The sequence below is a fragment of the Rasamsonia byssochlamydoides genome, assembly GCF_041956645.1.
Source record: "Rasamsonia byssochlamydoides strain NRRL 3658 unplaced genomic scaffold VTN77scaffold_43, whole genome shotgun sequence".
NCBI lineage: Eukaryota > Fungi > Ascomycota > Eurotiomycetes > Eurotiales > Trichocomaceae > Rasamsonia > Rasamsonia byssochlamydoides.
In genome coordinates this window covers 193085-220883 of record NW_027192426.1, presented here as the reverse complement: position 1 = coordinate 220883, position 27799 = coordinate 193085, and the positions used below count along the sequence as shown (strand labels likewise).

The window sequence follows — 27799 nt, the reverse complement described above, 5'->3', positions numbered from 1 at the left end:
CTATGAGCGATTTTAGCCATATGCTTAGATGAAGGGTCACTCCCGCTCTTATGCTACCTAGTACGAGAGAAAGTAGTCATTATATTAAAAATGCTGCAATTGCTACTTTATGAAAGTCCCCCTTTTAAAATATGGGATATTGAAGCCACACCGGAAAATAGTTGGATCGAAGACATTACAAGTTATATTGCAGCCAAGGACCTCTGTCGATTGTTAATGCCTATAGAGGGGAGCTTCAAAAGTAACCGACATTCTGAATTTTAATACTAACAGCATGCATGTATGTACAGTACATGCACATACATACATACATCCACCATGGTACGGAGTAACCCGTACATTGATTAGGGTTAATTAGGGTATATAAGAGAGAGGACATCCTTTGCCCTAAAGGCCGAACTATGTAATATATTGGATAATAATCTACTTCATACTTTGTTTATTATTCGCAGTTATAATGACTGGCTTACCGCCTAAAATAATATTTATTGTACCGTTTATTCCTGCTATAATACAGATCAATTAAATCTAATTAAGCGTGCGCCATGTCTTTTGCTCATTCCCTCCATACACCCTAGGTTATCTGTTTTGGTCTAAAGGAACCAACCACTACCAGGTAGGTAGTCTACGAGCCCTGAAAGGCTACCGAAAGAAAAAAAATTAATAATATTTTTAATTTTTTAAAGAAAAATTAGGTATCACCCGCGTCTATGAATGTTCCTTAACAGACAACTTACTAAACTCGACATCCCCGTCGTCCTTATGCTGGACATTACCGTCTTTTTCTTCTGTCGACGAGTCCGCCGAAGATCCAGCCCTCATGCTCCCCCTTGTCGCTCTTTCATGCATTAGCCCAGGGAAGATCTTTTGCTCTGGTAAGTTCGCAGAACCCATTACTGCAGTTGCAGCAGTTCCACTTGTACTCATTGATGTATGCGGCGGTGGAAGATTTTGACCGGAAATGACTGGGGAAGAGTACCCCGGCTGAAGTTGCGGCGTCATACCATGGCTTCCAGGGATACCGTTGACTGGGTTGTAAATGGTGCTTGTCTTCGGGTCGTGTGTGAGAGGGGATGATTGAACGACTGTAGGATGAGGATGACATTCGGCTGAAACCGTGGAATTTGAAACTGCTGAATTGAAGCTTGAAGCCGATATTGTACTTGCTGGGTACGCAGTTTCGGTGGCATTGTTGCGGAGAACACCGGAAGGAGGTCCTGTAACTGATGTGTTTGGAATACCCGGTGTGTACGATGAATATCTCTCAATCCTGCGATAAGTACGCGTTAATAAGGGGAGCGTCTCCAAACCTCACCCATAAGAGGCGGCAACTTACAGAGATAATTCCCCAAGGAGAGTCTCGTGCCTAAATGCTTCCCGAATATCCGGGACATTGCTCTTCGCAACGTTGTTCCCTGCAACTCCGGGTAAGTGACATTGAGTACCAAGCCATCTTTGCTTGAGAGCTAGCTCGAAACCGCTTTGGTCAACGGAATGCTTAGCCAGTTCGCACATGTCAACGGCGCTAAGCTTATATATCTGCGCTGCAACTGCGTATTCTTCGATCAACGGTTCTTTGGTAAAGGCAAATTGTAATGGATCGTCTGTCGAAAGAGAGACGTTGAGTCCTTTCCTGAAGAAGCTGGCAAAAGGGTTCTTGTCGTATGTTAGGAATAGCGCGTTGTTACTCAGCGGTGACATGGCAATACCAATTTGGTCGAGATAGAAGAGATATTGCAGCAGAGGGACTTTCCGAAGCTGAATGCCATGACTGATGCTGTGGCAGCATAAGAACCCAGCAGCGAGATGGTCGGGGTCCCCAGCCTCGCCACAATGGGGTCTTAGAACAAACGTGTTGAAACCACGTCGCTTCCTCCAGAAATTTAGGGATGCCATGTTTGCGAACATGAAGTAGATCCAGTAACTGTAAGGAGGATTTTGCTTCGTGTTCCATTCCCTCGGGATCGGATATTTCTTGTAGAGCCGACGCTCTGGTTTGCTTTCGTCGTCAACGCTGTCGAAGCCAACAACGCGTTGCAGGAAGATATGGAGCTTAGGATGGCTGCAAGGGTCTTTGGTTACTTCAAAAAGAGGTTGGAAAACGTTTTTGATAACCTCCTCGAAATTTTGCATCATGCCGCTTGATTTGTACACATCGTAGAGTCGTGGTACCTGGATTAGCCAGCGAACATTGGGGGAGAATAATTTATTATCCACCACCCATGCTGCCAATTTGTCCCACTCTTCCATCGACCTTCCGTAGATGGATATGCGCCATTCCACCATCTGATACTTGCTTGATTCTAAATCGGATATCACCTCCTTCGTGATCTCCGCCAAATAGCGCCCCTTGATATAGTTATCCGTTTTGAGAAAGATCTCACGCAGACGCGACTCGCCGACAGGATTGTATTTCAGATTGAATTTATCAAACCGATGAAACGAGTCCTTATGTGCCTGCTTCGCTTAGTACCCAAAGCATCAATTCTGAGAGCGTTCAGAAGACTCACATGCATATCGAGCGTGTCGATACTTAGGTCATAAGCCGTCAAGTTAATGCTCTCAAAGACCTCCTTCAGTGTTAAATGCTTCCCGTCTCTATACAAAACAACCTCATCTGGCGACTTCTTCATCTTGCTCTTGATGAACCTTAAAAGATGCTTTTGGTTCATGCAAGCTGAATGGTGAACATGGGTATCAACCTTCCGAACATTGTAAAAATCTCTATGCGGCACCTTCTTGCTATCTGCTATTTCCTGATACTCGTTCAATAAGGTGTGTAGTTGGAACTTGCCTTCAAGGTATGACAGACGTTTGAAGGCAAAGGACTTAACTGGGCCGTCGGAGGATATATCGGTGATTGTGTCCAGGTCCATGTAAAAATCCCTCAGGGACGGAATCTGAACGATCGGCTGATTAAGCTCTGCGGCTTCATCTGACTCGTACACTTGATAGACGCTCGTCTCATCTAATCGGAATACGAGGTCTGATTCTCCTGGGAGAGGCATGAGTTCTGCCATGTCAAAATCTTCCCCAATGTCCTGGCCCAGGTTCCTCCTTCTGCGCACACGAGAAGGCGAGTCATTGACATTATCAGGACGTCCGAGATTATTCATGCGTTCTTTGTCCTCGTCCCAGGAAGGCTCAGGTGGTGGTGGATAAATCTTCCAACCAGGCTCGTCCTTTGGGTTGCTTCCCGGCCCTTGCAAGGAGAGTTGAATATATTTGCGTCGTTTCTCGAGGAGACTTTGTATCTTACGACACACGATGTTCAGTTCAGCTGTGACAGCGTCGTCCCTTGGCGCGAAGCCCTCTGCACCTTGCCCGACTCCGATCCTAGCTCCTGCTCCATGGATACCCTGTGAAGATAACAGATATGGGTTGTGCTCATGTGGAAGTCCCGGATGCAGTGCATTGTTTCGAGCCGATTGATCAGCCGCGAGAAGGCTTTCCTCATGCATACAAGCATGTGAGGGAGAATTGCGCGCCGATGGCGCATTCAGAGCAGCACCATCAGGCATGACTGTCGCTGTATCTTGAATACAAGTGGAAGATGTCTGGCCTGGGTTGCTCGTTCTAGATGCTATGCTCGCTGTCCAGCTCGGTGCAACATCTTCTCCCTTATGAGAGACCGTGCGATTGGCCATGACTGGGCTCTGGAGAGATTCGCCATCATAGTTTTTTGACGTCTGCTGATGTCTCTGATAAAACAGCTTTGCTTCTGCATGGCTCATTGACTTTTCATAGGCGTAATTATAGGTGGGCGTCCTTTGCTGTCTATCCCTGGGAAGGATGTCTTCTGCTGACTCGTTTAAAGACGCAGAATCGTGCTCGTCATCGTCAGTCTCGTCTGTTTCACTGTCTCCTTTTGTAACCGACGGGCCCTTCTCGAAAACCTCCCCAATGATGTCCGTATTATTTTCTAAGCGCGATGCACTTCGCAGAGAAGCTTCCTGTTCGGGTGAGGTTCGAGACGGATGGGAGGATTGGACATGCGGATCAGACTTTATCGAACTCATGATGGAGAATGGCAACGCTCTCTGGGATGCAATCAAAGTCAGTTCGACAGGATTTCTCGATCCAGAGAAAGCTCTTAAAACAAACTTTTGTTTGCAGACCACGGGGACTCCCAAACCAATCAAACAGCACGTGGTGCGGATGAACGTGCGACCTCCTACTGTATGTACATACAACTGTTGTTCAGCATGAGGAATGCCCAGTAAAAGCACCCTGAGTGGCAGCACAAATTCTCTAGCTGTTATAAAGGGATCAGAATTGGGACTACATCTGCTAGATTCTGAACCAAATGCACAGTCTAATAACGAAACTTTCTGTCCTGAAGTCTCACAGTGACTCTTCGGTCTTGGCTGGGGGGTTTTCGGGTTCCTGATATCTGGTCCCACGCTTGCCGTTCTGGTTCCGTAACAACAGCCAGCTACCTACACACACACCTACTAGGTCGTGTCTCCACAACGGAAGTTGTCATTTTACTCAGGCATATATGTAGGTTGACAGCGATAGTTTAGGTTGCTTCAGTGAGAGGGTATTCACAGTAATGATGAGTTGATTAGGACCTCAAGGGTCTATCATTATCTAAACGGCACTGCATATATAGCAGCATCAAGTACCTCATTTGACCGAACAGACTCAGAACTCAGATTCCTCTTGGAGACAAGCAGTGGAAAATATGAGTGAGAATTAACTGGCCTCAGGGCAGGTATTGGGATATAGGTTTACTAGCAGTAGAACTGACAATAACTGAAATATCCGGTAAGCCAAGTCCTGAAAATGACTGCCTCACAGATGCAAGTATACCATATAAGATGAAGGTGCTGGAAATAAGGTCACAGAAACCAGACGGCAAGATTTGTGAAGACAACAGTTCCCTGTAGCAGCATTGGATATCAGCAGATTGATAAATGATCTGATCTCTGAGAATGAACCGGAAATTGAATAAGGCGAAGATCCTATCTTCAGAACTCTTGCTTGTCTCCAAAAGAAGGCGAAAAAGAAAAAAAAAGAAAAGAAAAAGAAGTCTGTCTCATGTTCGTTAACCACAGGGAAGGTTCGCTACCTTAGACAGGTACCAAAAGAAAAGGAGAAAGAGAAGAAAGAGAAGAAAGAAAGAAAAAAGAGGACAAGTCAGACCAGCCAAAATGATTGCCTTTCTTTTTTCTTTGATGTAAGGGGAAATAAAGGCCTTACGGGACTTGACCTTGGTCAATGGCACTCGACACCAAATCTCGAGACGGATTCAAGCATAATGTGGCCTGAACGCTAGAGAGTTACAGCTGATAGTATTGAACCCTCTCGAAACGAAGCTAGCCAGCTAACTCCAAGGGCCACATGTAGTCGATGCCGCGGCAAACGAGATCGCATTTCTTTAAACTAAAATTATCGATATAGAGCGCGCCGTCGAATGGTATCTTTAGGACTCAGGGTATGCGGCGATAGAATTCTCGCACTGTAGACTTGATTCGAATGTTCATATGCTGACTGTCGTGAAAATCCCATCTCATAACCGGGATGGTCTCTTGAGGCATCCTGATGACTAGTTCTCTCGTCATAATATGTTCCAGAACTTCGAAACTCTCCGCCGGTAGCTCCCAGAGGCAGATACTCGACTGAGTCGTCGTAGAGAGATTCCACACAACCCGGATCGTCCACATAGCGATAATCGCCTTGTTGGGGCATGCGGGAGTATGCAACTGTGCTTTCCACTCTGCGGTATTTGCGAGGCGGATGATCGGAATATAAGGAACGTGGCCGGCTTTGACTATGCGGATTATGCTCCTCAAGAAAAGCCCCGTCCACAGGGATGCTGTCTCGAATCGAAGGAGACTTGGATCTCGGCCGTAAAGATTCTTGCCGTTGAGCCTCATAGCGGTCGAAACGGCTGTGAGGTCTTCTAGAGTCTAGACAATTCGATATCTTTCTACCATATCGATTGTCAACGAGATCTGGAGACCTTCCGTCATATTGTCTCATTTGATCGCCTCCATTGCTGCGAATGTCAGGCCTCAGGTCATGCTCCCTACCATTGGTAGGACCGAGACTGCTCCATCGCTTCCAACCATTGTGCGTGCTTTGACGGGCTGGTGTTAGACGTAGACTATTCTCTGTGGTGCCACCAGATACTCGATCAGGAGGCCAATGCCGCTCTTCTGAAGTTTTCGATTGGAGCCATTGCCCTGTGGAAGATCTATCACGCTGATGATCTGATTCCGATCCATTACCTTGATACACATCCGCATCTTGACCAGGAATGAAACTATTTAAAAACCGCTCCGCTGCGTTCATCTCCCCTGCCGTAGGTCCATTCTCACCCTGGTTAACTTTAGACCGAGTTGCATTTTCTGAGAGCTCGCCCTCTTCGGAGGCCTTCCTCGAGGGTGTATAGCGACTATCGATTCTGTGATCGGCCGCTGGCTGTTGTTCTACCAAGTTGCTGTCGTAGTGTTGACGTTCGCCAGTGTACTGGCGACAATGATAACCAGACTTATTTGTGAAGTTAGACTGGAGTGTATGAGGGCCTGAAAAAAGGTTCCGCGATTCGGCTTTCTCCGAAGTTTCTTCATCGGGGATCTGATGAACAGGTCGGACTTGTGAAGAGGCATGGTCATAGCTTCGATTCAGACGCGGCTGTTGGGATAGCTCATGAGAAACCTCATCCCGCTCAGGTTGAAGAAGTAATCGCTGACTTCCCCTGCGGCTGCCATGACCATGGACTGGTTCAACAACAGAGGGACGGTAGTGGTCATGGTCATTACCCCTTCTTCCCGGCAACTCGAGAGGCATAATCTCATTTGACCGGGGAGAGCCGACCATGGGCGTGAGATGATCGACTGTCATCTCCAAGGCTCGCCGGTTCGGACTCGAGTTATCTGCTTTACGCCCTTTATAGGAGATCGAGGAATTATGTCGACTCGAGACTTCAGCATCGCGAGTTTGGCGCTTGATCCACTGGAAATCTGAGCGAGGCTTTTGGTGAGATATTGAAGATCGAGCTAAAGGAGAAATCCCTGGGCTCATGAGGGGGAAAGGAGATGGAAAGACCCCTGGGAAAGCGTCTGCGATAAGTTGTAGCTTGACATCGTCCATACCAGGGGCGTGGAGGAAGGAGATGACTATGGAGGAATCAGGGAGATGGACCATATCGTATCTCCAATCCAAACTCAATGTTTCGGCTTCCTTATGTAATGTCGCACTTGACTTGATCCGTTCTAAATGCATGGACTGGAAATGACTGACGAGTGCTGGAAGTGTATACAACTTTCTGTCGCCGGACCATGAATGAGGGCTTTCATAGTCATCCCCATCAACACAAGTTCTGCATGCCAAGCCACTTAGATTGCGTATCGGTTTCATTTGCGGGTGGTTGTTTAACCCATCGGCAAAGAGAGTAATTGTTGGCTCATACAGGAACTGATCCTTGGGAGCAGAGACAACATAGTGTATCAGCACATGGGCACGGATACTGCTTGGTAGATCTTTAATCCCAGATGTTCTATTCCACACTTCGCGGGCAATTCTCGCCATTTCATCAAGCTGGTTTTGATAAGCACTTAGGCGGTTGTTGGGGTTAGTGTATGGGTAAGTCTGTCCGCTGCGCTTCCCAGAACGCGAAGGATTGCGGAAAGGCGGTGCATATGCTGCTTGTGGTGGCGGCCCATAACCGGGTGAAGGATAAGGGTGAGAGATGCGAGAGTCGTGTGGTTGATAGTTCGCTGGGTGTCCAGTACCAAGATATGGTGAACCATACATTGGCGGGGGAGGTATATGCTGTTCGTACGGAGCATTCTGCAAACCTGGCTGTGGTGGTGGATATCTATATCCTGTATGAGAGGCAGAATAGTAAGGACTCATGCTAGGCGATGGTGGTCGATATGGCCCCTGCACATAGGGGAATGGTGCACTAAATGGAGAACGTCCATATGGGCCGGGTGATTGATGAGGATACACAGGAGGACCGTCAGAAGGCATACGGTGTCGCTGTTCAGGTGTAGCCATATATAAACCTGGACCTCCATGTTGTCCAGGATACCCCGGAGATTGGCCAATCGAGTTGTGAGGAATTGCATGAAAGAGAGCCTTGGCAGCATTTGGATTGGGGTGAAAAGGAGGCTTCTCCGGCCACTCTGCACGCCAGTGAACAACAACATTGCCTAGACTGAGGACATTAGTATGCTTCGCTGCATAATGCTGGACAACGCCTTCAAATCCATAAAGTTTGGTGTTGTTCTCGCAACCGTTACAGAGAAACAATTCCTTCTGAAACTGCTCGGTCAATGGCTTGATTTTCGTATCAAAAACCCATTTCATATTCTCCAGAACCAATTTGCGTGTAGGGGGCGCATTTGGCGGATCAACCTTAATGGGCACACCAGACGCCCGAGCAAGAGCGTCCTCTTCCTCGATGTGGGAATAAAATTTATTCCGGACATGCATCAGGACATCAGCAGCAAATTTGGGACACTTCTCTTTTGTCAATGCGCTACCTCCACCCCAGCTTTCATTAATGAGTTCCTCTGCATAGAGAGCCATTTGGTCTCGGATCGGCTTCTGTACCTCTTCCCATTCACGGTCCAATAACTCCTTGGCTTCTTTCAATTGCGCTTCTTGTTGCCGTCGCTCTCTGACTTTGCTTGGAGGAGCTGTGACTGTTTTAATCGCTCTTGCTCCCTTCTCTCGGCAATTTCACGTTGCGCAAGTAGACGTGGCTTCAAAATATCCCAGTCCCTATCTGTAAATGGATGTGGAATTTGTATTGCTGCTGAGAAAGAATCCATGTGGCTCAGGACTGCGGCAGTTAGCGGTGGGTCTAAGTCTAAACATCGACGTTCAATTTCAGCTCTACGCAAGGCCTTTGCCTCATTCACATCACGCAAACTGCGCTCCGCACGAGGTGGCTGCGGCTGAGTGAAGCTAGTGGACACATGAGTTTGATGCACAGAAGGACTAAACGGTCGAGGTGGAAGCCTAGAGCCTGCAGTACGATCGAATCAGCACGAGGGTTAGGATTGTTTCCCCTCCCTCATTCTCTCTCCATGTCTCTTCCCGCTTCTTGATCAAGCAGGGTCAATGCTTTATCTTTCCTATCATCCTCTTAACATTGGGAATGCTCATGTAACATACCGTGCATGCTAGCTGTAGGATGCGGAGGACTATCTCCTCTACCACCCAGTTTCCCATTAGTCAACGGAGTGGTACTTCCAGAGCTTGAGTTCATGCGGGAATATGCCTTCTGGGTGGGTTTGGCCGGGGACATCCAGCCTGAGTGTCCCCTCCTTTCGTCCAGTTTTAGTGTCTGCAGACCACCACTGGCCTCCCATTGTTCCCAACGCGCAGCATCTGTAATCTTTCCCCTCCCTTCGCTCTCTAAGCCTTTGATCCATTCCTCGAGTGCAGCGGGACCCAGCGCTTCGACTTCTTCAAACTTACGCTTCAGATCCTCGATGTGAGGGGTGTAATAATATTTTGTCACTACCAGTCCTGATGGAGGTTGGTTTGAGCGCAGAATCACGGAAGGAATTATATGCATGGACGGAGTGATCAACAAGAACGGAAGAGCGGGAACCAAAAAAGTGGGGAAGGATGATAGCACGAGGTCCACGTCCTAAGAATTAACGTCGTCAGTATTCGTGGAACCCAGAACTCTCAGAAGCCACCATATCTATCATACAGACCTTTTTCGCTCTCCCAATAAGGCAATCTGCGCAGGATCGGATTGCGAATGGCCACATGATACGGACTCCATGTAGGCCGGGACCACTCTCCCATGGAGAGGAATCGCGTTGCTGTGAGGGAGAGGAATTCTTTCCACAGAACTGGCAGGAAGTACCCCGGACCAGTCTCCACATGTCAAGTTCCGTCATATTTGCTAAAGGTCGTGGCATCCCCGGGTTAAAATTCTTGCGGCAAGCCGACCAGATGGAATTTGGAGATTTTGGCCTTAGGAAGCCATGAGTTGCGGGGCGCTCTAGCAACTCACCCTCCCCAGAAGTGAGATAGAAATTGAACCTTTTATTAACACGTAATAGTTTTCCAAGGCTAACTGGCGAGAGAAAAGAGAAAATATGATGCCACACTTCCATAGGTAGCTTAGACTTGTCGGTAGGAACAGTATAGAATCCAGTCGGGTCCGTGTACACATTAGTGAATCTTGTGCGCTTGGCAGAGTCCAAGGACTGTCCGGCGGCGGGAACATCTTTGTCGGCATCCTCGTGGTCCAACGTAAGAGCATCTAAAAGGTTGTCGGCCGCTGTAGAAAATTTGCGCTTACGCTGTGGATGCCATCCTGGAGCATCTAAGTGCTGTGGCTGCCGACTTGGAAGCCCTGAAGGATCCATATCCGAGTCCGGAGCAGGCATGCACGGTTCATCCAGAGTGTGTAACGAAATAGAATCCTGGGTATTGGGAGAGCCTTTTGATAGTTCCTTGATGTTAGTAGCCATGTGAGGGTCAACGTGACTGACCCACCACTCCCGAGGAAGCTAGCTGATGCCAACGTAGTTATCAGCAGCGAGCACCATGCGTATGAGGACAGCTGGTTAATCTCCGGAAAACGGTTAGAAAACGTTATATACCGAACCTGGAGGCCTTTGGCCGTTCTGCATGGACGCGGAAGGTTCGGAAAAGAGAGAAGGAATAGGGACCCTCTTCAAGGCTTCTGCTTTAAAGAGCGCACCTGGGGGGTTCCGAGCGCCATTGGAATGACAATCCAGAGAAAGCAATTCGACATGCAAGATTTAAGAACCAATCCTGCTAGGCTCACAGAAACAAGAAAACAAACAGCAGTACAGATTAGAGTACATAAATGGGAAGAAAGCCCATTGATGAAGGAGTTGCACGTTGAAACCAGCATATAGTCAAGTAGCAGAAGCAGCCTGACCTGTCCAGCTGAAGTCTTTTTCTTGCTTTGACAGGCTGTTTGAAACGAAAAGTCAACCGCTAGTAAGGAAGGTAGAAGAAAGCAAGAGGCACTTTGATGATGGGAAAGATCAAGAAGGCGAAGCAGAAAATAAGAAGGGAGAGTGCAGGATATCCTAGAATGAGGCTGTTGGATCTGTCTGGATCCTAACTTTGGACTTCGGGTGGGGGTTCCGCTTCACTTTGGTCTCCAAGGTTGACCACTCCTGTCGCTCCAAATTTGCATCACGTGAAAGAATAATATATCAATATCCTGAAATCATGTGACTTGATGTATGAGGCCATGTTGGCCAAAGCACTTGATGATCTATTATTTACATTATTGATTGTCAAAGTTACAACAATCAATTGGGGAACTTCTTTATATGTTAAATCCCCATGTCAGGTTCCTTTGTGTGTTATTATTAGGTGTACATACATAAGGTACTAGCGAAGGATTCGCAAGTTATGTATGTACTGTACTGTACTGTACTGTACATCTATTACTTTTAGAACACTAAGCAGTATCAAGCAATTGCAACTAACTACCTTGTCATATAGATGAAGGTGTGTTCTAGTTGGCAATTATGGGGAAGAGCACAGCTACATGGCAGCCTAGTGCCAGGTTGTTTCAGTCTTTTAGGTCGTTGTCGTTGTTGGGTGGAAGGTACCAAGGTAAGAGGTATGGAGTACCTACTGTACCAAGGTTACCTATCTGACGTATCGCGCCACATTCCACTAACCGCTAGTTGTCCTCTACCCGCTTCATGGATTGTTCCCTCTGCCATGTTTTCAGGCTGATGCAGCCAAGACAACAGCACCTCAACTCTCATCCTCTACTCCGTATTGTTTTAGTTGTGATCAGCCCCAAGCCCTCCATTGCTACTAGAATATAGCCACATTTCACACTTTATACTTTGGAATCAGCCACGGTAAGCTACAGGTCACATCCATTCATAGTTGCCTGGTGCTGGTTTGCAGATTTGACTTTCATTTCAGTCATAAGCTGCTGACCTTTTCAACGGTTTACTGTTCTTGATGGATTCTTGCTAATCAATAACATACAGTCTTCAATACCAGTATTGATGCAAGAACCGGTTGTCACATAGTTTTAACTGTGACAATCATATCTCTTCCGTGTCACCTTCCTACATCATGGCTTCTCTGAACCTTTCCACCAATGGTCCTTCGATAACCAAGAGCTATCAATCAGTTATAAATGCTCCTGCTCCGAGCGGACCGGCAGCAGCGTCTTCTACGTATGGTCAATGGGTCCTCTTCTCCGTGTCTACTCCGCTTGTGAGCGCCTTTCAACCAGACGCTGGCGGTAAAGAAAGTGTGTTGAAAGTTCAGAGTACTGGAGGTTCGTTAAACACATTATTATAAGCATCATTTACCGTTCAGCTGGTTAGGCTAATAAATTTGGGTAGAGGGTGAATTAAGTGATCTCATCGAGGAGTTTTCTGAGGGTAAAATACAGTTTGCCTTTGTCAAAATCAAGGATCCCAACACGAGTCTTCCTAAGAATGTTCTCATCGGCTGGTGCGGGGAGGGAGTCCCTGAACGAACGAAAGGCTATTTCACCAGTCACTTAGCTGCAGTCTCCAGGTTTCTCCATGTTCGATTTCTCCTTCCGATTCGTGTCAAATTCACACCGGTTATGCTGACGTACAGTGTAAATATAGGGCTACCACGTTCAAATAACGGCTCGTTCTGATGGAGACTTAACCCCGGAAGGCATCCTCCAAAAGGTCGCCGACGCCTCTGGTGCCAAGTACGCATCTGGGGATATCGTTTCGCCTGGAAATACCGCTTCGAAGCCTCCAGTCGCGACTAAGCCTGTGTTTACGCCAAATCGGTCGGGTGGGGTTGTTTCTAAACCCCCGACAAGTGCTCGGCGAACAGCTGCTCCTAGAGACGACAAGGTTGATGAAGACGGGTGGGGTCCTGACGCGCCACCAGTAACTAGGACTCAGCTTGAAAAAGTGCCATCTGCTTACCAACCGACTAAGGTGGATATACACCAGCTTACTTCCCAGAAGTCAGCCGAATCTACATTCAAAAGCACTGAGTCCGACAACAATGCCCGAAGTGATATCGTTAAAGGAGGATATCAACCTGTGGGAAAGGTAGATATTGCAGCTATAAGGAGACAGGCGCGGGAAGCCGGAGAGAAAGTGGATGACAGACCAGAGCCTGTGAAAGGTGCATACGAACCCGTTGGCAAGGTCGACATTGCTGCAATTCGAGCCAGGGCACAGCAACCTACGAAATCGGCTGGGGCGGAGGATTCTCAGAGAGTTAGCGAGCCAAAGACCTTGTCCGAACGTTCGGCAACATTTCAAACGTCGGAGCGTCTGACTACTCTGCCGAAGCCTAAAGTATCCAATCGGTTTGCGGGTAACTCAACCTTCACGGGAACCAAGCCTCCTCTTCCTGGTGATTTCGGAGCCAAAGTCTCCCCTGCTGTGCCTCCTGTCGGCAGCGCGAGCAGGACTTTTGCGGATGAAGGTGGAAAGACTCCGGCACAGATATGGGCGGAGAGGAAAGCGAAAGAACGCGGCTTAAGTGGTACTGGCGATGTTCCGACCCCGCAACCCTCGGCTCCCGCCCAATCGAGTGAGCGAGAATGGAAGAGCTCGTATACCGGGAAGACTTGGGCTCCTGTGCAGACAAGTCACACAGGTCCGTCCACTGGCAGTGATGAGTCTCAGCAACTTGCTGGCCATGGCGGTGAACTGTCACAGGAGTCCGAGTCTAAACCTCCATCAGGGGTGGTAAGCTCTATCCGCGATCGGTTTGCCTCTGCGCCTTCCGTGGGAACAAACGTCTCGAATGTTGAAGAGCGTGCTCCCTCTCCGCCCCCTTTGAATAATAGCAGCAAACCAAATGCCGGTCGTGGCATTCCGATTCCAGGCTTGCCAACAGGTCCCGTCGAGTCAGATGAGGCATACGAGGCTGAGACCAAACAGGATGTTCCGAATCCACCGCCGCAGCCTCGTTCCCCTACTCCACCCAGGGAGAGCTCTCCCATCCGAGTTGCAATGCCGGTCAGTCGCAATGCGCCTGAGGAGATCGTTCAAGACGCCCATGAGGAACAGCATTCACCACCCCAAGCCTTACCCATTCGCAGCCTTGAACAGGCCGTCCCGGACGAGGAGAAGCTTGAGGAGCTAACTCATGACACTGCTCGTGCGACTGCTGAGGCTACCGTGCATGATACAGTTCCATCTGGCTCTATCCGCGCTCTTGTCCAGTATGACTACGAGAAAGCAGAGGACAATGAAATTGACCTGAAAGAAGGGGAGTATGTCACAGAAATTGAGATGGTTGATAAAGATTGGTGGCTGGGAGTTAATGCCAGGGGCGAACGAGGGCTCTTTCCAAGTAACTATGTTGAAGTTGTCGAAGCTGGCAATGAAAGTCAACAAGCGACTTTGGACTTCCCTGGGCATGAACAACGCGAGGCTGAAGTCGAAGTGCCGAGGCCTGCTGAAGAGTCCTCTGCAGCGGAAGCCGCAGGTCTGAATTCTGCAAGCAGAGGCCCAACTGCGACAGCACTCTATGACTACGAGGCTGCTGAGGACAACGAGATTAGCTTCCCTGAGGGCGCCAAAATCATCAATATTGTAAGTCTACATGTACCCTTTCGTTCCACAGAATATTGAAGCATCAATTTCAACTGCTCGGCAGTTCTGACGGGCATTGGCCCACACTCCGTTGAATCTGTGATATACAGGTTGACTAACTGTATGATCAGGAATTCCCCGACGAGGACTGGTGGTCTGGCGAATACGATGGCAAGATTGGTCTCTTCCCGGCAAATTATGTGCAACTAGATCAGTGATCGATCTTGCTCCGAACACTACTTGCTGTTTTGCATTTTTATGTATCAGATCGGTCTGTGTACAGTTTCATCTTAACAAGTCGTGATTCCCTGGATATAGTACAAATGAATGGCATTCGAATTACTGACTGTCTGCATTGGCATGTGGTAGTAGTCTTGTAGCAGTTTCTATTGACTTTCTTTAGGGGCGACAAGATCACGTCTCATACCTAGGTACTGATCGAGGCTTTTATCACTCGGAAGTGCACTGGTACTACTCATGTATTGCAAACCGAAGATGCCGCAGCTTCCTGGATTGTTTCGTTATCAAGTTCCACTTCCCGAGTGGGGTGAGAGCCGCCAGATTCAGTGCGAATAACTTAAGAGGTATCGTAAATGTGAGCAACACCTTATGTTCTTACCGCAGGCCCTAATGTTGAGCATGCGTAAGAACACACCTTCATTTTTATGCGATAGATGCCTATGATGTATCATTTATATAGCATAAGATGTTAACACTAGGACAATAAGCATGTAGCATGTATGTTTTGCTGGAGAATTGCAACTTTAGATCGGTCTAGATGGTAAGTTAGGACGGCTGCGACATACAACCTAGAGTTGCTACTGCCACAAACCCTTTGGGATCGAAAGGAACGATTTACGATGCCACGGTTCAGCTGTCTATATAGAACATAAATGGTACTGATGAATCATGGAGAAAAGACGTTATAAAGCCTCTCTGTGTATATCAGATGGGATGCACAATGAACAAATGTATTCCCACCGGTTGAATGAAATCAATAATAATATAGTCATGACAAACGACAAAAGAACATGAATGAACAGTATGATAATGCAAACTGGGTTGCCGTCATAGCTCTGGTTCGACGGCACAGTCCAGTTCATGAATTGCTGTCAACACAGAAGAACAAAGCACCTACTAATTATTTCCACCCCAGCAGGAATATGAAGGGAAGATGGCTCTTCTGTCTATCAATATCATGCATGACACCACACCTTCATCAGTTTCTGTCATCTGCGTCTCAAGCTCGAATCTGGTTGGGGAGTTCCCAACCAGAGTTGGATGTAGCATTTTCACCCATGGAATAGAAGAAGTTAGCACTCTCAGGATGAGAACATATCTATGCCAGCATGTTCCTTTCGGAGGACCGGGAGACAGGTCAGGACTATAAGAGTTGATAGTATGGATGACCATGTTTCACAGGCTCAGGGCTAGTTATGTTCATAACGATCCAGTGGCACATCTTGCTTTAATCCAGGTTCTAGCATCAGGATGCAAAAGGATCAAGGCGTAGTCTTTTTTTCTTCATCCGTGACTGAGACTAACAGAAGAGGGGGAAATTTTAAAAAAAAAGCGTATCTCGTGTTTCAGACTGTATTGGTATGTCCTTGTTGATCACCAACTAAGTAGGGTCACGAGTTTATAAAGATATTATCATGGTCATGGTTTCCTCAGCAGGACTTCATCTTTGTGGATAGATTCGAAAAAGAGATTCGCAAGGATGCTTCTCATCTTTTGTCCTGGGAAATATCAGCAACGCCATGATTATTTGGTTGCACAAAAGCACCTATTCCAGCTTATGTCAGCTATGCCGAAGACTCGGAGCTTGCAAATTGATGCGGCAAGTTTGAGATATCACGTGAATTCATGCGATAGGCCATCACTGTTCCGGTTGTCCACTCTTAGGATGTTCGCACACCCGAGATTCCTCTGCAGATAAACAAGGTCTGTATGTGACAGGGGCTGGTGCACTATCTTTAATCGTGAACCAAGCCACTGGTGGAGAGTGAGTTTCTGTGGCCTCAGTGTTGTCTGTCTTTACTCCCTACTAGACACTTTTTCTCAACTGGATAAACCAAGAGGGCCTGTGAGGCCTCCGCTGGGGATCGAAGCGGTCGCCTGTGTTCCTCCAACCGATCATCCTCAAGTGTAACGTGTCAGCTTAACTCTTTTGTACGATGGCCTCGCTCGGAGACGATTTGCTTGTCACTGTCAACAAGCTTCAAGATCTTGTTTTCAACACCATCGGAAATGACTCGCTCGATCTGCCGCAGATCGTAAGTCCTTCTGCGTGTCTTCGAGACACAGTATTGCTGATTTCAACAAATTTCAACTAACTCGAATGTGTAGGTTGTTGTAGGCTCCCAATCTTCCGGTAAATCGTCTGTACTTGAAAATATCGTTGGTCGAGATTTTTTACCGAGGGGCAGCGGGATTGTTACCAGACGACCGTTAATCCTGCAGCTGATCAATATCCCTGGTGAACGCAATGACCGACAAGAGACGGTTCCCGGCGTACCTACTCCGGGAGAGTGGGCCGAGTTCCATCACCTGCCTGGACGCAAGTTTGAGGATTTCGCTTTAGTCAAGCAGGAGATCGAGAATGAGACAGCGAGGATCGCAGGGAATAACAAGGGTATCAATCGGCAGCCAATAAACCTGAAAATCTTCTCCCCTCACGTCCTAAATTTAACTCTCGTCGATCTCCCCGGTCTGACAAAAGTGCCAATTGGGGACCAACCCTCGGACATCGAGAAACAAACGCGTACGCTGATTTCTGAATATATTGCGAAGCCAAACAGCCTCATACTCGCGGTGTCTCCAGCCAACGTTGATCTCGTCAATTCCGAGGCTTTGAAACTGGCCCGCCAAGTCGATCCCATGGGACGGAGGACGATTGGCGTACTAACCAAATTGGACCTCATGGATCACGGTACTAACGCTCTGGATATCCTCTCCGGTCGGGTTTACCCCTTGAAATTGGGCTTCATTGGCGTTGTCAATCGATCTCAACAAGACATTCAAAGCGGCAAGCCATTGGCCGAAGCCCTGAAATCTGAAGCAGAGTTCTTCAGGCATCATCCCGCTTATCGCAATATTGCGGATCGCTGTGGAACGCAGTTCCTGGCAAAGACTCTGAACACTACCTTGATGGCTCATATCCGCGACCGTTTGCCCGATATTAAAGCGCGGCTCAACACTTTGATGGGGCAGACCCAGCAGGAACTTGCCAGCTATGGCAACAAACAATTCAGCGGCAAGGAACATCGAGGATCATTGATCCTGCAACTAATGACACGTTTTGCTTCATCTTTTATTGCCTCCATCGACGGAACCTCTTCGGAAATCTCGACAAAAGAATTATGTGGAGGGGCGAGGATCTACTATATCTTCAATTCTGTCTTTGGCCACTCCCTGGAGAGCATTGACCCGACCCAAAATCTCACTGCCTACGACATCAGGACTGCGATACGTAATTCCACTGGGCCCCGTCCCAGCCTGTTTGTACCGGAACTTGCGTTCGACCTGTTGGTCAAGCCTCAGATCAAGCTCTTGGAAATTCCCAGTCAGAGATGTGTTGAACTGGTATACGAGGAGCTGATCAAGATTTGCCACACCTGTGGTTCTCAAGAGCTTTCGCGGTTCCCCCGCCTTCAAGCCAAACTAATCGAGGTCGTGTCAGATCTTCTCCGTGAACGGTTGGGCCCGTGTTCCAGTTACGTTGAGTCTCTTATTGCCATCCAGAGGGCGTATATCAACACCAATCATCCGAATTTCCTAGGTGCCGCTGCCGCCATGTCCTCTGTCATCCAAAGCAGGCAAGAACAGGAAAAGAAGGCACTACTGGCTGAAGAAAGAAAGAAGCGTGAGAAGCGGCGGCAGAAGGAACTTGGGGGAGTGAATGGCACTGCGGTTGCTGAGGAGGACGAAGAACCGCAGGTTGATCAGAAGTCCCAACCTATTCCCATCCGAGGTTCCAACGGGACTGGCGCTCGAAACCAGTCCCCACATATGGGCAGGGGGGCGGAGAATGGCATTTCTGCAACGCTAAACGGATCACAACAATCGACGTCCCCTCCAAGATTTGGGCCCTCGAACACGGCCCGTGATTCATTCCTCAATTACTTCTTTGGCAAAGAGGGAGGCATCCCATCAGCTGGGCCTCTCCCTCAGCCAACATCGTCTCAACCGAGGCGTATCGGCCACTCTACGGAACCCAGTATCAGTCACAGCATCCGCAGAGGAGAGACGAAGTCATCGGTCCTGCCACATGATGAATATAGCGCTTCCACTTCTGAATATGGAGGTGAAGCTTCGCAATTTGTAAGTATCAACCCCAGGTCCTTGCGTGTCTCGTAAGTCCTGTATTAACTGGTATCAATTTATGAAGCCCGATGATAATGCTGAGCCTACCCTCACTGAGCGGGAGCTCATGGAGACGGAGCTGATACGGCGATTGATATCGTCTTACTTCAACATTGTGCGGGAGACCATCCAGGATCAAGTTCCTAAGGCCGTCATGCACCTTCTTGTTAACCACAGCAAGGAGGTGGTTCAGAATCGACTTGTCAGTGAGCTATATAAGGAGGAGCTTTTCGCTGAGCTTCTCTATGAAGACGACGGAATCAAGGCGGAGCGTGAAAAGTGCGAGAGACTTTTGGAAACTTACAAGGAAGCAGCAAAGATTGTGGGTGAAGTCTTGTAGGCTATTTTCGTCGCCACAAGTGGAATAGCAGGCTTCGGCCATTTGTATAAAGTATGTGAAAAGAGCAATTGGATGGCGCATGAGGTATGTGCAAATATATCTTCTGACATTCTCCAATATTCTTCTTTTTGCGTTGGTGGCTGCATTTGCATGTCGTGTCCTATGAACCGTATGATATGAAGTCTCTCCTTATGATCAATCACCTTGCAGTACAGTACAGTATAGTATCTATACTGTATAGCAATCAAATTGAGTTTCCAGAATTGCAATCTGGCGGCTGCCGTGACGCCATGAGTCGTATACGTAGTCATACTCAAAGCTTCTTCGCTTCAGACAAGAGGAGGTTGCTTACACTAATAATACTTGCTGATGGAAGGAGCAGATAATCAATAGGCGAAAACCTATTTTCTATACTGGCGCAGCAAGGCAGGGCCAATCGAAGCCAAGCCATTCGTTCATTCATTGATCTTCAATGGACCCCGGCTGCGTCATTCTATTCGAGTAACGTATGTACAGTAGTACTCCGTACAACTGACTATTATCAGCCCCCAACACTAACATGTTGATCATGTTGATCAACTTGATCGTCGTCACCAACGCTCCCCGCTAGCAGCCTAGCACTGCCAGGCTCCAGCAGAATATAACGAGTCAGTCGGTGACTGCTAAATATATTACAGACCAGCCAATAATCTGAATACGCAGGAGATGCCCTCGGGACATCCAACATAAGGCTAAGGCGGCAGTTCAGCTCTTCGATAACAAATGAAGTTTAATTTATTTTTAATTAAATTCAAGCCACATCGGGTTATTTATACAGGTGAGTCATTTCTGTTTTGAAGGTTTTTTTTTCTTTTTATTTATTTGTTTAATCGAACTATTACTTGCTTCACAAGTCATCCATTCCTGCTTGTATTCTAATACATCAATTTGATCAAACCCGGTCTAATTATCTCGCAAGTACATAGCACTATATACCAACATTGGTGTCTTTTATCTTTTCTTTGATCTTTGATCTTTTCTCGAGTCTTCTGAAAGACCGGGACTCTCTCTAGGTCACGCCAATTACGAGGGGAATACCTTTGCTTTGGCTCGAAGAATACATATATAATTCAAAAAGAACTCCTGAGGGGAGTTCACCATGACCGGACCACGCCAGCTTCACATCTACAGTAAAGGACTCGGTTCGACGTCCTACTACGTCCTGGACTCCGACAAACAGACATGCCTGTACACCCTTCGAGAGAAACGCCTGCATTGGACCTCTGGCCCAGACATCGAGATCTTCCGCAACAAGGACCGTCCAGAGCTGAAAGATCGCCCGGTCGAAGTCCTGGTCGGCGCTGTTCACCGGCACACGTTCTCTACGAACCTGGACGTGTACATTCGCAATCAACCCGTGACGCTATCGTCCAACGGCGTCTATTCTGGCGGAGGGCTGTCGTATGTCTCGCTGCGGCCGGGCGTCGGCACGCTCACCTGGAAAAGGGAGGGCATGTTCTCGGAGTCCATGCGGTTGGTCCAGCAGCAACTCGGCGGGGGACGCGTCACAGTCGCTCGGCTCGAAAGCGTGCGCTTGGCCATGTCAAAGATCGGGCGGCTCGAGGTGTGGGATTCCCATGCAGGTGATGGTGTCCTGGATGAGATTGTCGTTACCGGTCTCGCGGTGATGTTGGAGAACCGTCGGAGGAGAAGCTCAGGTACAACTGCGGTTGCGGCAGCAGGGGCAGGAGCAGGAGCGTGAGCATGAGATGAAGAGAGGGAAATCTGGTCAATTCAGCAGGCGTAAATTCAAGTCAATTCGAGAGCATCCTGGCCGGGATATTAAGTTAATTCACGGCAATTTCTCATGTTGATTTACATCATTGTACCACACTGGCAGTAATTGGGTCGATTGAAATGAGAGTATATAGGTAACTGGGTAGTATAAATATAGGTAGGGTTACGATATCGATATCGAAACATATATATATAAACGAAATGCATCGATGCGATACATATTTATATGATAATCTATTCTTTCCACGGCGCGTATGTCTTTGTCGTATCTATGCGCATGAAGAGAGAAGATAAAACCAGCAGCAATTTTCTGCGTCCATTATATACTTGTTATGTTGGGGAAGTTAGGATGGAACACCCTGCATAGTGACATATAGATAAGTCAGCTAGATCAGGTATGAATTCATCATCATCAAAACCAGCAGCTAGAGTTCCCAAAAAACTGAGGATAAGAAATTGATATAAGTATGTACATTGCACGCATCAAGTTTTACCCTGTATAGGTTGATATAATCTTATCTGTCTTATCTATTCATCTATCTATCATTCATTTTTACTATCAAGACGAGTCTTTTTCTTCTTCTGCCGTGCACTTTCAATACCATATAATGCGCCGCCGAGAAACACAAGCCCAGCACCCACCGATACGCCCATGGCAAGCGAATTGCCAAAAAGGTAAATAGACAACAATAACGACACCAACTTGCGGATATTCAAGACAATCGTCACCGTCAGAGACGATGATTTTGCTGCCAGTAGATAGACGCCACGGATGCACAGATATTGCGTGACGGCATTGACAACGAGATAAAAGATCTTGATCGGGGTCTGGGCGAGAATGGATCTGATCAGGGGATGGCTGGGGATGGTAGAAAGAATCGATGCGATCGCACCGCTTTGTCGTACCCTGCCGACAAGGTCGCCTGCTGCTGTGGTAGTCGACGATGCGACAGATGCAGGGACTGTAGAAGTCGTACTGTTGCTTAAAAACAAGTCGCCATTGCCAATGACAGCAGACAGAGAAGACAGCATGGGAGGGGATGACAAGAAAGCGCGGAATTGAGAAGACAGCTGTGGGTAGGTGGGCAAGAAGAACGGCAACGAAAGCACGTGCGAGTAGAGCAGCGCCTCTCGCCAGTGGTTGTTCCCGTGTACCGCGTACAGTCGATCAGCGTAGACGCCCTGAAAAGCGGACAGGACCATCGCCAAAGAGAGAATGGTGAATCCGGTCAAGAACGTGATCACCGAATTGCCGCCGTCATCATCCAAACCAATACTGATCTCCATCGATCGTCCCTGCGCATCCGCATCCGCCAGCGCGGCTCCCACCACGCCCAATGTCAGCAATATGACGGCAAGAATCTGCATCCGGGAATATCTCCGTGAATTGTAGAGATATCCAATGATCATGGATGCCACTGGCCCACCAGACCGAAGGATAATGTGCAGAGGCACGGAGATCCGGTACGCAAACGCCCAGTTGTTCAACAGGTTGACAGTGACAAAGAATAATGTATATGTCCACCAGGACCTGAGAGGGATAGCGCGCGGGCTGAGGAAGAAGGCTCGAGGTCCCGCGGACCAGGAGAGGAAGCTGGGAATCGTGAACAACGCTGTCGTCACGAATTGAACAAAGGTTATGAGAGGGCCTGTAGATGACATAAATAAATACTTGACTCCGTCTCACTCAGCGTCACGGCGCGGGTTTTTCTTACCAGAACTTGGTTCGTCTCTGCATAGAGGCATCAGTGACGAATCCTTTAAGATAAGATTTCTGATCAATTGCACAACTTACTTGATGATAGCCTCAAGGGCAAAAACCTATGTCGTCACCAGTTTTAGAGATTCCGAACCTTTGAAATGAAGGATATTTTCTCCATCGCTTACATTCCCACAGCAACCTCCAAATATCAACAAGCCGATTATCCCCATGTCTACCCACTTCGGTAGGGTCGTATAAGCCACTGCGCTTATGATGTTTCGCCAATTCCTCTTTGTCTTCTCATTGTGAATTCGGCTCCGTGTATTTTCATTTCCTCGGCTGGCTTTCGTCGTGTTCGGATCCGAGGAGATATTCTTATTGCCTCTCTGTCGGACTGGAGTGCCCTCGAGTGCGCCATTGCGTGGGCTAGGATCCTAGATCAGACGTATGCGTTACTAATTGGTTCCGAAGTGCGAAAGATGGAGTTGGACAGAAAATAAAGGTAGATCATCATGTTTTGAGAGTTAGATATCGAACTTACCGTGCTTGGCATTGTCGCGACTGAACCTCCGGCTGCTTTCACAAATTGTCCTGCGCAGAACCCCAATTGATAAGGGCGATCAATTCCTGGTTGATACAAGGGACATTGGCGGAAGGGAATAAGCGTGGAGCGGCAGAGCGATGCGCTGATAATGGACACGGCGATAGGGGTTAAGGGCTTGGGGAATGTGGCATAAAGACAAAGACGGCTAGTGGATAACTTTAGATAGGGAATGCTCTGTACACCCCCTGCTAGCCTTTTTAGGTCTAGACCTGAAATTGTTTTACCACAAAAAATACCACTAAATTTAATCATGAATTTTTATGTTCGAAGACACCTGGATTACTGCTTTTTTAATATTATAACCTAAAATAATCAGAATTTTAAGCTAAAGTCGCCTCATAAAAATCATTATATATAGTTAAATAAGCATTAAAAAATTGCACCTAAATTACTACTTATTAAGGGCCCTTTGTAAGCTGACTCCGACATTGATTTTAGGTGGCATTTGTGGCTTGATTAGTATTGCATTTTGGCACAAATCTTAATACCAGTTTAAGTATATTTAATTGTATTTACTAGGTATATATAATTAATTTTATGAGGCAATTTTAATATTAAATTTTAGTTATTCTTAGTCAGCAGAATCATTATAAAGGAGTCAAAGTATATCATAAAATCATTTTAAATATTAAGGATTCGTGATTAATTTTAGTGGTATTTTTGGTGGTAAAACAATTTCAAGAGCTAGACTCAAAAAGGTTAATGGGGGTGTACAGAGCAATCGAGGGGGTGTACGGAGCAATACCTCTTTAGATAATAAGGTAAACTTAATTAAATCTCAATAACGCAATCATCCAATTATCAATGTGATCCGCCGGTTTACATTGAATATGCGCTAAATTTACTAAGTTTAGGGTTTGAGGGTATTTGATTCCTGGAGCACAGGGATTCGCAATGACCTAATTTAATAGGTAAAACGAATCTAAAAGTACAGTCACTACAGAGTATATCTATGTCTGTCTGCCCATACAGAAACGCCAAAAGTGACCTCTCGTGGATACAGTTGTTCCCAAAGAGAATAGAACCCGGAATTTAGCACCAAATTTCATTATCCATCCCAACTAGTCAATCATCTTCAATATCATCATCACTCAAAATCAACTTCTCAACTGCCTCTTCGACAGGCGGTGGCAGCTTTGGTCCAAAGGTACTGCTAGAAGAAGTCTGCTGGAGCCCTGATGGCCGACGTCGTTCTTCTTCTGGTATTGAAATCTCGGGATCGGTGGTCCAGTCGGTGACGATGGATAAGGGATCGAAATCATCGAGTTCATCGCCGGGGATTTCATCGCTTGGAAATCCAATACCCCGGAACTGGGTGATCCTTTCCAGTTCTCCGGCTTCGGCCCTGCCAGACCAAATTTTCGCCATGTATGGAAGCTGGTGAAGCAAAATTTCATCACGAGACATCATGGTTGTGACAGTTGCTTGGGTCTGGTGGTTTTCGTTACCAGGCAAGGGATTCTGGTTGATCTCAACAGATTTCCAAGACTCCACGCCTGTTCGTCCAGAGGTTGCGCCTCTAACACTTTTCCGTGTAGCCCCCGGATCCACCAATCGTCGTGCCCAGACATCTACCAGACCTTCCAACTCCTCGGTCTCCTTCCATAGCCGTAGTGAGGTGGGAAAGTACATCTTGTATGCATCAGCCACACGGCTGCCAGAGGCTGCTTGCCCTACCCGTCTCCTTACAGGGTCAGGTAAGGAAAAGAGGAGTCCTCGTACGGCAACATGGAAACTGATCTCGTCCTGTCGCAACGTATCAATGCTCGCACCGGAGCCCTGCCAACGGGTGCGAGCAACTCCGACTCCTATCCGGCTTGCCTGTAAGTCACTGCGATTATTGGACCCTAGGACATCACTGTCCGATAGAGACTGAATGCACCCTTCGAGGCAGTCGGTAAAGGATGGTCCATCACAAGATGGCACATAATTCTCGTGCAGAGCCGAGATGAATGTCTGGATATCCGTTCCAGTCTCGTTCATGAGATCTTCGATCGAGACCTGTGATACTCTGGGCCGTTCAAATTGACGCAAATGCTCCGGAAGTGCACCGTACTCGGCCCTGACTTGTTGTGTTGGGCCCGGATCTTCGCGCTTGTTGTAGACTACCTTCCCTACTGCGTGAAACAGGCCCAGACTGGCTTCCCTCTGTGTTACCATCTCGAGAGACTCTCTTTCCATTGGGGTTAGTGCAGAGCTATCGCGATTGGGATTTTTCAGTTTGGCAGCTATTCTGCCTCCCCAATCTCCACTCTCATCCCCTCGAAGACATAAGAATTCCAAAGAGGATATAGCGCTCCGGATGTCACCCAACTCGGAGAATTTCTTGAGAATGGCGGGGCTAGGAATCCTTTTCCGCATTGAGTGCCGAGCTTCCTTCCTGAGGACGAGATCGAGTGCTTTGTACATAAACGTAGGCGCAATCCGGTTGAACTCAATAATGCTGGTCCCCGGATGATTACATATTTCAGGTCCAAGTAATCGATGGATAGTAAAGTTGTCAGATATCGAGGCAGTTGTGCTCAAGAGCGTTTCAGAAACTATGATCACTATTGGAGGTGCCATATCCGCCGAGTTCTCGTTTGCTATCCGCTGAGGAGATACACTCGCAGCCAAATATCGATGTAGGGAAGATCTGAACGCAGAAAGAGCAGACGATGTTCGGGCCAGCGTACTAGGGAACTCTTCGATCAGAATGACTCGCTTCATTGGGGATCTCTGAGGATTTTGTGCTTTCGTATCAAGACCGACAGTATCATCCAAATCAAGGCCACAGAATATATTACTCCGTGAGAGAAATTCGTCGAATTGCGCACTCAGTGATGTATACCCCTGACTGGATTGTTCGGAGCCCAATGGATTCTTCCACTCCACAATATCGAACCCTAAGACCTGAGACAACAACGATATAGTTGCTGTCTTCCCACTGCCTGCCGGACCATGTAGGACGAGCATTCTCTGTAATAAGTTAGGACGCTACAAACACCAAGGCTTCCAGATAAGATCTTGAGAGGGTACACACACGTCTACTTTTCCCAGCAAAGACATCAGCCAGCCAATTCCGCACATCAGCCACTTTCTTCTTGTGAACTGCTAGTTCATCAAGATTAGAGGGAGCATAGCGCTCCGGCCAAGGACGCCTATCAGCCTCCCTCGACTTTGTACCCACATCGACGCGCTCACCAGGGCCCTGGTTACTCGGACTGGCGGGTAAAAGGAAACGTTTCGCGGGGCGAGAGGACTTGTTGGTATGGCCCTTTTGGGAGGACGAACGCGATGCTTGTTTCCTTGAATCCTGACTGGAGGTGTAGCCACCATTCCCGGCCCTTTTTTTCTTGGACAGCTGCTCCGCGAAGATCTCCTCGCAAGAGCTATAGTCATCCTCAATCAGATCTTCCTTGTCTTCAAACTCGTCCAACGCCTGTTCTGGTAAAGCATTGGTCTCTGATTTGCGTGATGACCAACGCTGCTCCTCGGTGGCAGGTTGGAAAAAGCTATGCAGCGACGATGAAGTCTCATGATGTTTCGTGTCTGCAAGCCTCTTCTTACCCTTTTTAATCGGAGAAGAGGATGTCTGTCGAGCGACGTTGCGACTGCCAGTTGAAGATGTAGCAGACGTCGAATTCACTTTCGATCGCGAGGGAAGGGATGGTGCAGCGGTGGACTTAGACGTGCTCTGGCAGAGAGACAATATGTCAATGCGCGAAGGTCTGAATCAAGAGTTCCTTTAGACCGCCTTACCAATGTCAATGAACTCGTGAGCCCAGAATCCTTATCGTTCGCTGCCTGGGTCTCGGTCTCGTCGTCTGATGAAAGAACGACCAATTTGCGCTGCCTCTTGGCGGGACGGGCAGCCATGGCGGATTTCAAATGAAGATCCTTGGGATATCATTGTCCGCTGAATATAGGGTCATGAGCGACCGATGGTCGAGGCATACTGTTGCTGAATGTTCTAGACTACCTGCAGTAGATACCAAGTACCTGCCGGACACTATTTGTTATCGGACGACGAAGCGGGATGGGCCCCGAACAACGAATTAACTGCTTCCGGATAGTGTCCAGTTGGGCCAAGACCTTCCCAGTGAAATGTCCCCAGTGCTGGAGTAATATTACCTCTTTTGCAATTGCGGGGCAACGGATTGAAATTATAATGACATAGATTCGAAAGCATAATGAATTATTAATAATATTATTTTTATTTAAAAAATGACTTCGTTTCACAAAGAATTGCTGAAAGGGGTATTTAAGTTACAAAAGAAAAAAAAAGAAATTATACAAACAAAACAAAGTCCTCCATATTAAACGACGTGGTATCCGTGAAGCTCCCAGTCCGCATCTAGATATGGAAGAAGTATGAGGAAATAGACACGACAAAATCATTCCAAATCGCCCCGAATAATGTACAGTTGAAGGAAGAAGCTCGTGTCAAGAACAGATCGAACCGACAGCGATGGGAAGGTCGACGGATATCGAGG

The 27799-nt window shown here is 47.5% G+C and overlaps 9 protein-coding genes across 9 annotated transcripts; 4 read left to right on the top strand and 5 right to left on the bottom strand.

Moving 5' to 3' along the window:
- Positions 1–708: 708 nt before the first annotated feature.
- Positions 709–4019, bottom strand: VTN77DRAFT_5923 (uncharacterized protein; the record flags this gene model as incomplete). The annotated part of the gene is made up of 3 exons (XM_069422144.1): positions 709–1270; positions 1337–2457; positions 2511–4019. 3 exons carry the CDS (start codon positions 4017–4019, stop codon positions 709–711), a joined length of 3192 nt encoding a protein of 1063 aa, XP_069276636.1.
- A 1375-nt stretch (positions 4020–5394) lies between these two features.
- Positions 5395–8544, bottom strand: VTN77DRAFT_5922 (uncharacterized protein; the record flags this gene model as incomplete). Its single annotated transcript, XM_069422143.1, has 1 exon — positions 5395–8544. The coding sequence occupies one exon, from the start codon at positions 8542–8544 to the stop codon at positions 5395–5397; it is 3150 nt and encodes a 1049-aa protein (XP_069276635.1).
- Positions 8545–8606: 62 nt separating this feature from the next.
- VTN77DRAFT_5921 (uncharacterized protein) lies at positions 8607–10454 on the bottom strand (the record flags this gene model as incomplete). The annotated part of the gene is made up of 3 exons (XM_069422142.1): positions 8607–8986; positions 9136–9616; positions 9687–10454. The coding sequence occupies 3 exons, from the start codon at positions 10452–10454 to the stop codon at positions 8607–8609; spliced, it is 1629 nt and encodes a 542-aa protein (XP_069276634.1).
- Positions 10455–11495: 1041 nt separating this feature from the next.
- VTN77DRAFT_5920 (uncharacterized protein) lies at positions 11496–11994 on the top strand (the record flags this gene model as incomplete). The annotated part of the gene is made up of 4 exons (XM_069422141.1): positions 11496–11583; positions 11658–11696; positions 11774–11840; positions 11976–11994. The coding sequence occupies 4 exons, from the start codon at positions 11496–11498 to the stop codon at positions 11992–11994; spliced, it is 213 nt and encodes a 70-aa protein (XP_069276633.1).
- Positions 11995–12063: 69 nt separating this feature from the next.
- On the top strand, positions 12064–14755 carry VTN77DRAFT_5919 (uncharacterized protein; the record flags this gene model as incomplete). The annotated part of the gene is made up of 4 exons (XM_069422139.1): positions 12064–12271; positions 12339–12526; positions 12594–14537; positions 14669–14755. 4 exons carry the CDS (start codon positions 12064–12066, stop codon positions 14753–14755), a joined length of 2427 nt encoding a protein of 808 aa, XP_069276632.1.
- Positions 14756–16714: 1959 nt separating this feature from the next.
- On the top strand, positions 16715–19242 carry VTN77DRAFT_5918 (uncharacterized protein; the record flags this gene model as incomplete). The annotated part of the gene is made up of 3 exons (XM_069422138.1): positions 16715–16813; positions 16887–18860; positions 18928–19242. 3 exons carry the CDS (start codon positions 16715–16717, stop codon positions 19240–19242), a joined length of 2388 nt encoding a protein of 795 aa, XP_069276631.1.
- A 1138-nt stretch (positions 19243–20380) lies between these two features.
- On the top strand, positions 20381–20983 carry VTN77DRAFT_5917 (uncharacterized protein; the record flags this gene model as incomplete). The annotated part of the gene is made up of 1 exon (XM_069422137.1): positions 20381–20983. The coding sequence occupies one exon, from the start codon at positions 20381–20383 to the stop codon at positions 20981–20983; it is 603 nt and encodes a 200-aa protein (XP_069276630.1).
- Positions 20984–21561: 578 nt separating this feature from the next.
- On the bottom strand, positions 21562–23273 carry VTN77DRAFT_5916 (uncharacterized protein; the record flags this gene model as incomplete). Its single annotated transcript, XM_069422136.1, has 5 exons — positions 21562–22667; positions 22734–22750; positions 22814–22839; positions 22906–23154; positions 23262–23273. 5 exons carry the CDS (start codon positions 23271–23273, stop codon positions 21562–21564), a joined length of 1410 nt encoding a protein of 469 aa, XP_069276629.1.
- Positions 23274–24389: 1116 nt separating this feature from the next.
- On the bottom strand, positions 24390–27182 carry VTN77DRAFT_5915 (uncharacterized protein; the record flags this gene model as incomplete). The annotated part of the gene is made up of 3 exons (XM_069422135.1): positions 24390–26282; positions 26347–27000; positions 27066–27182. 3 exons carry the CDS (start codon positions 27180–27182, stop codon positions 24390–24392), a joined length of 2664 nt encoding a protein of 887 aa, XP_069276628.1.
- Positions 27183–27799: the final 617 nt, after the last annotated feature.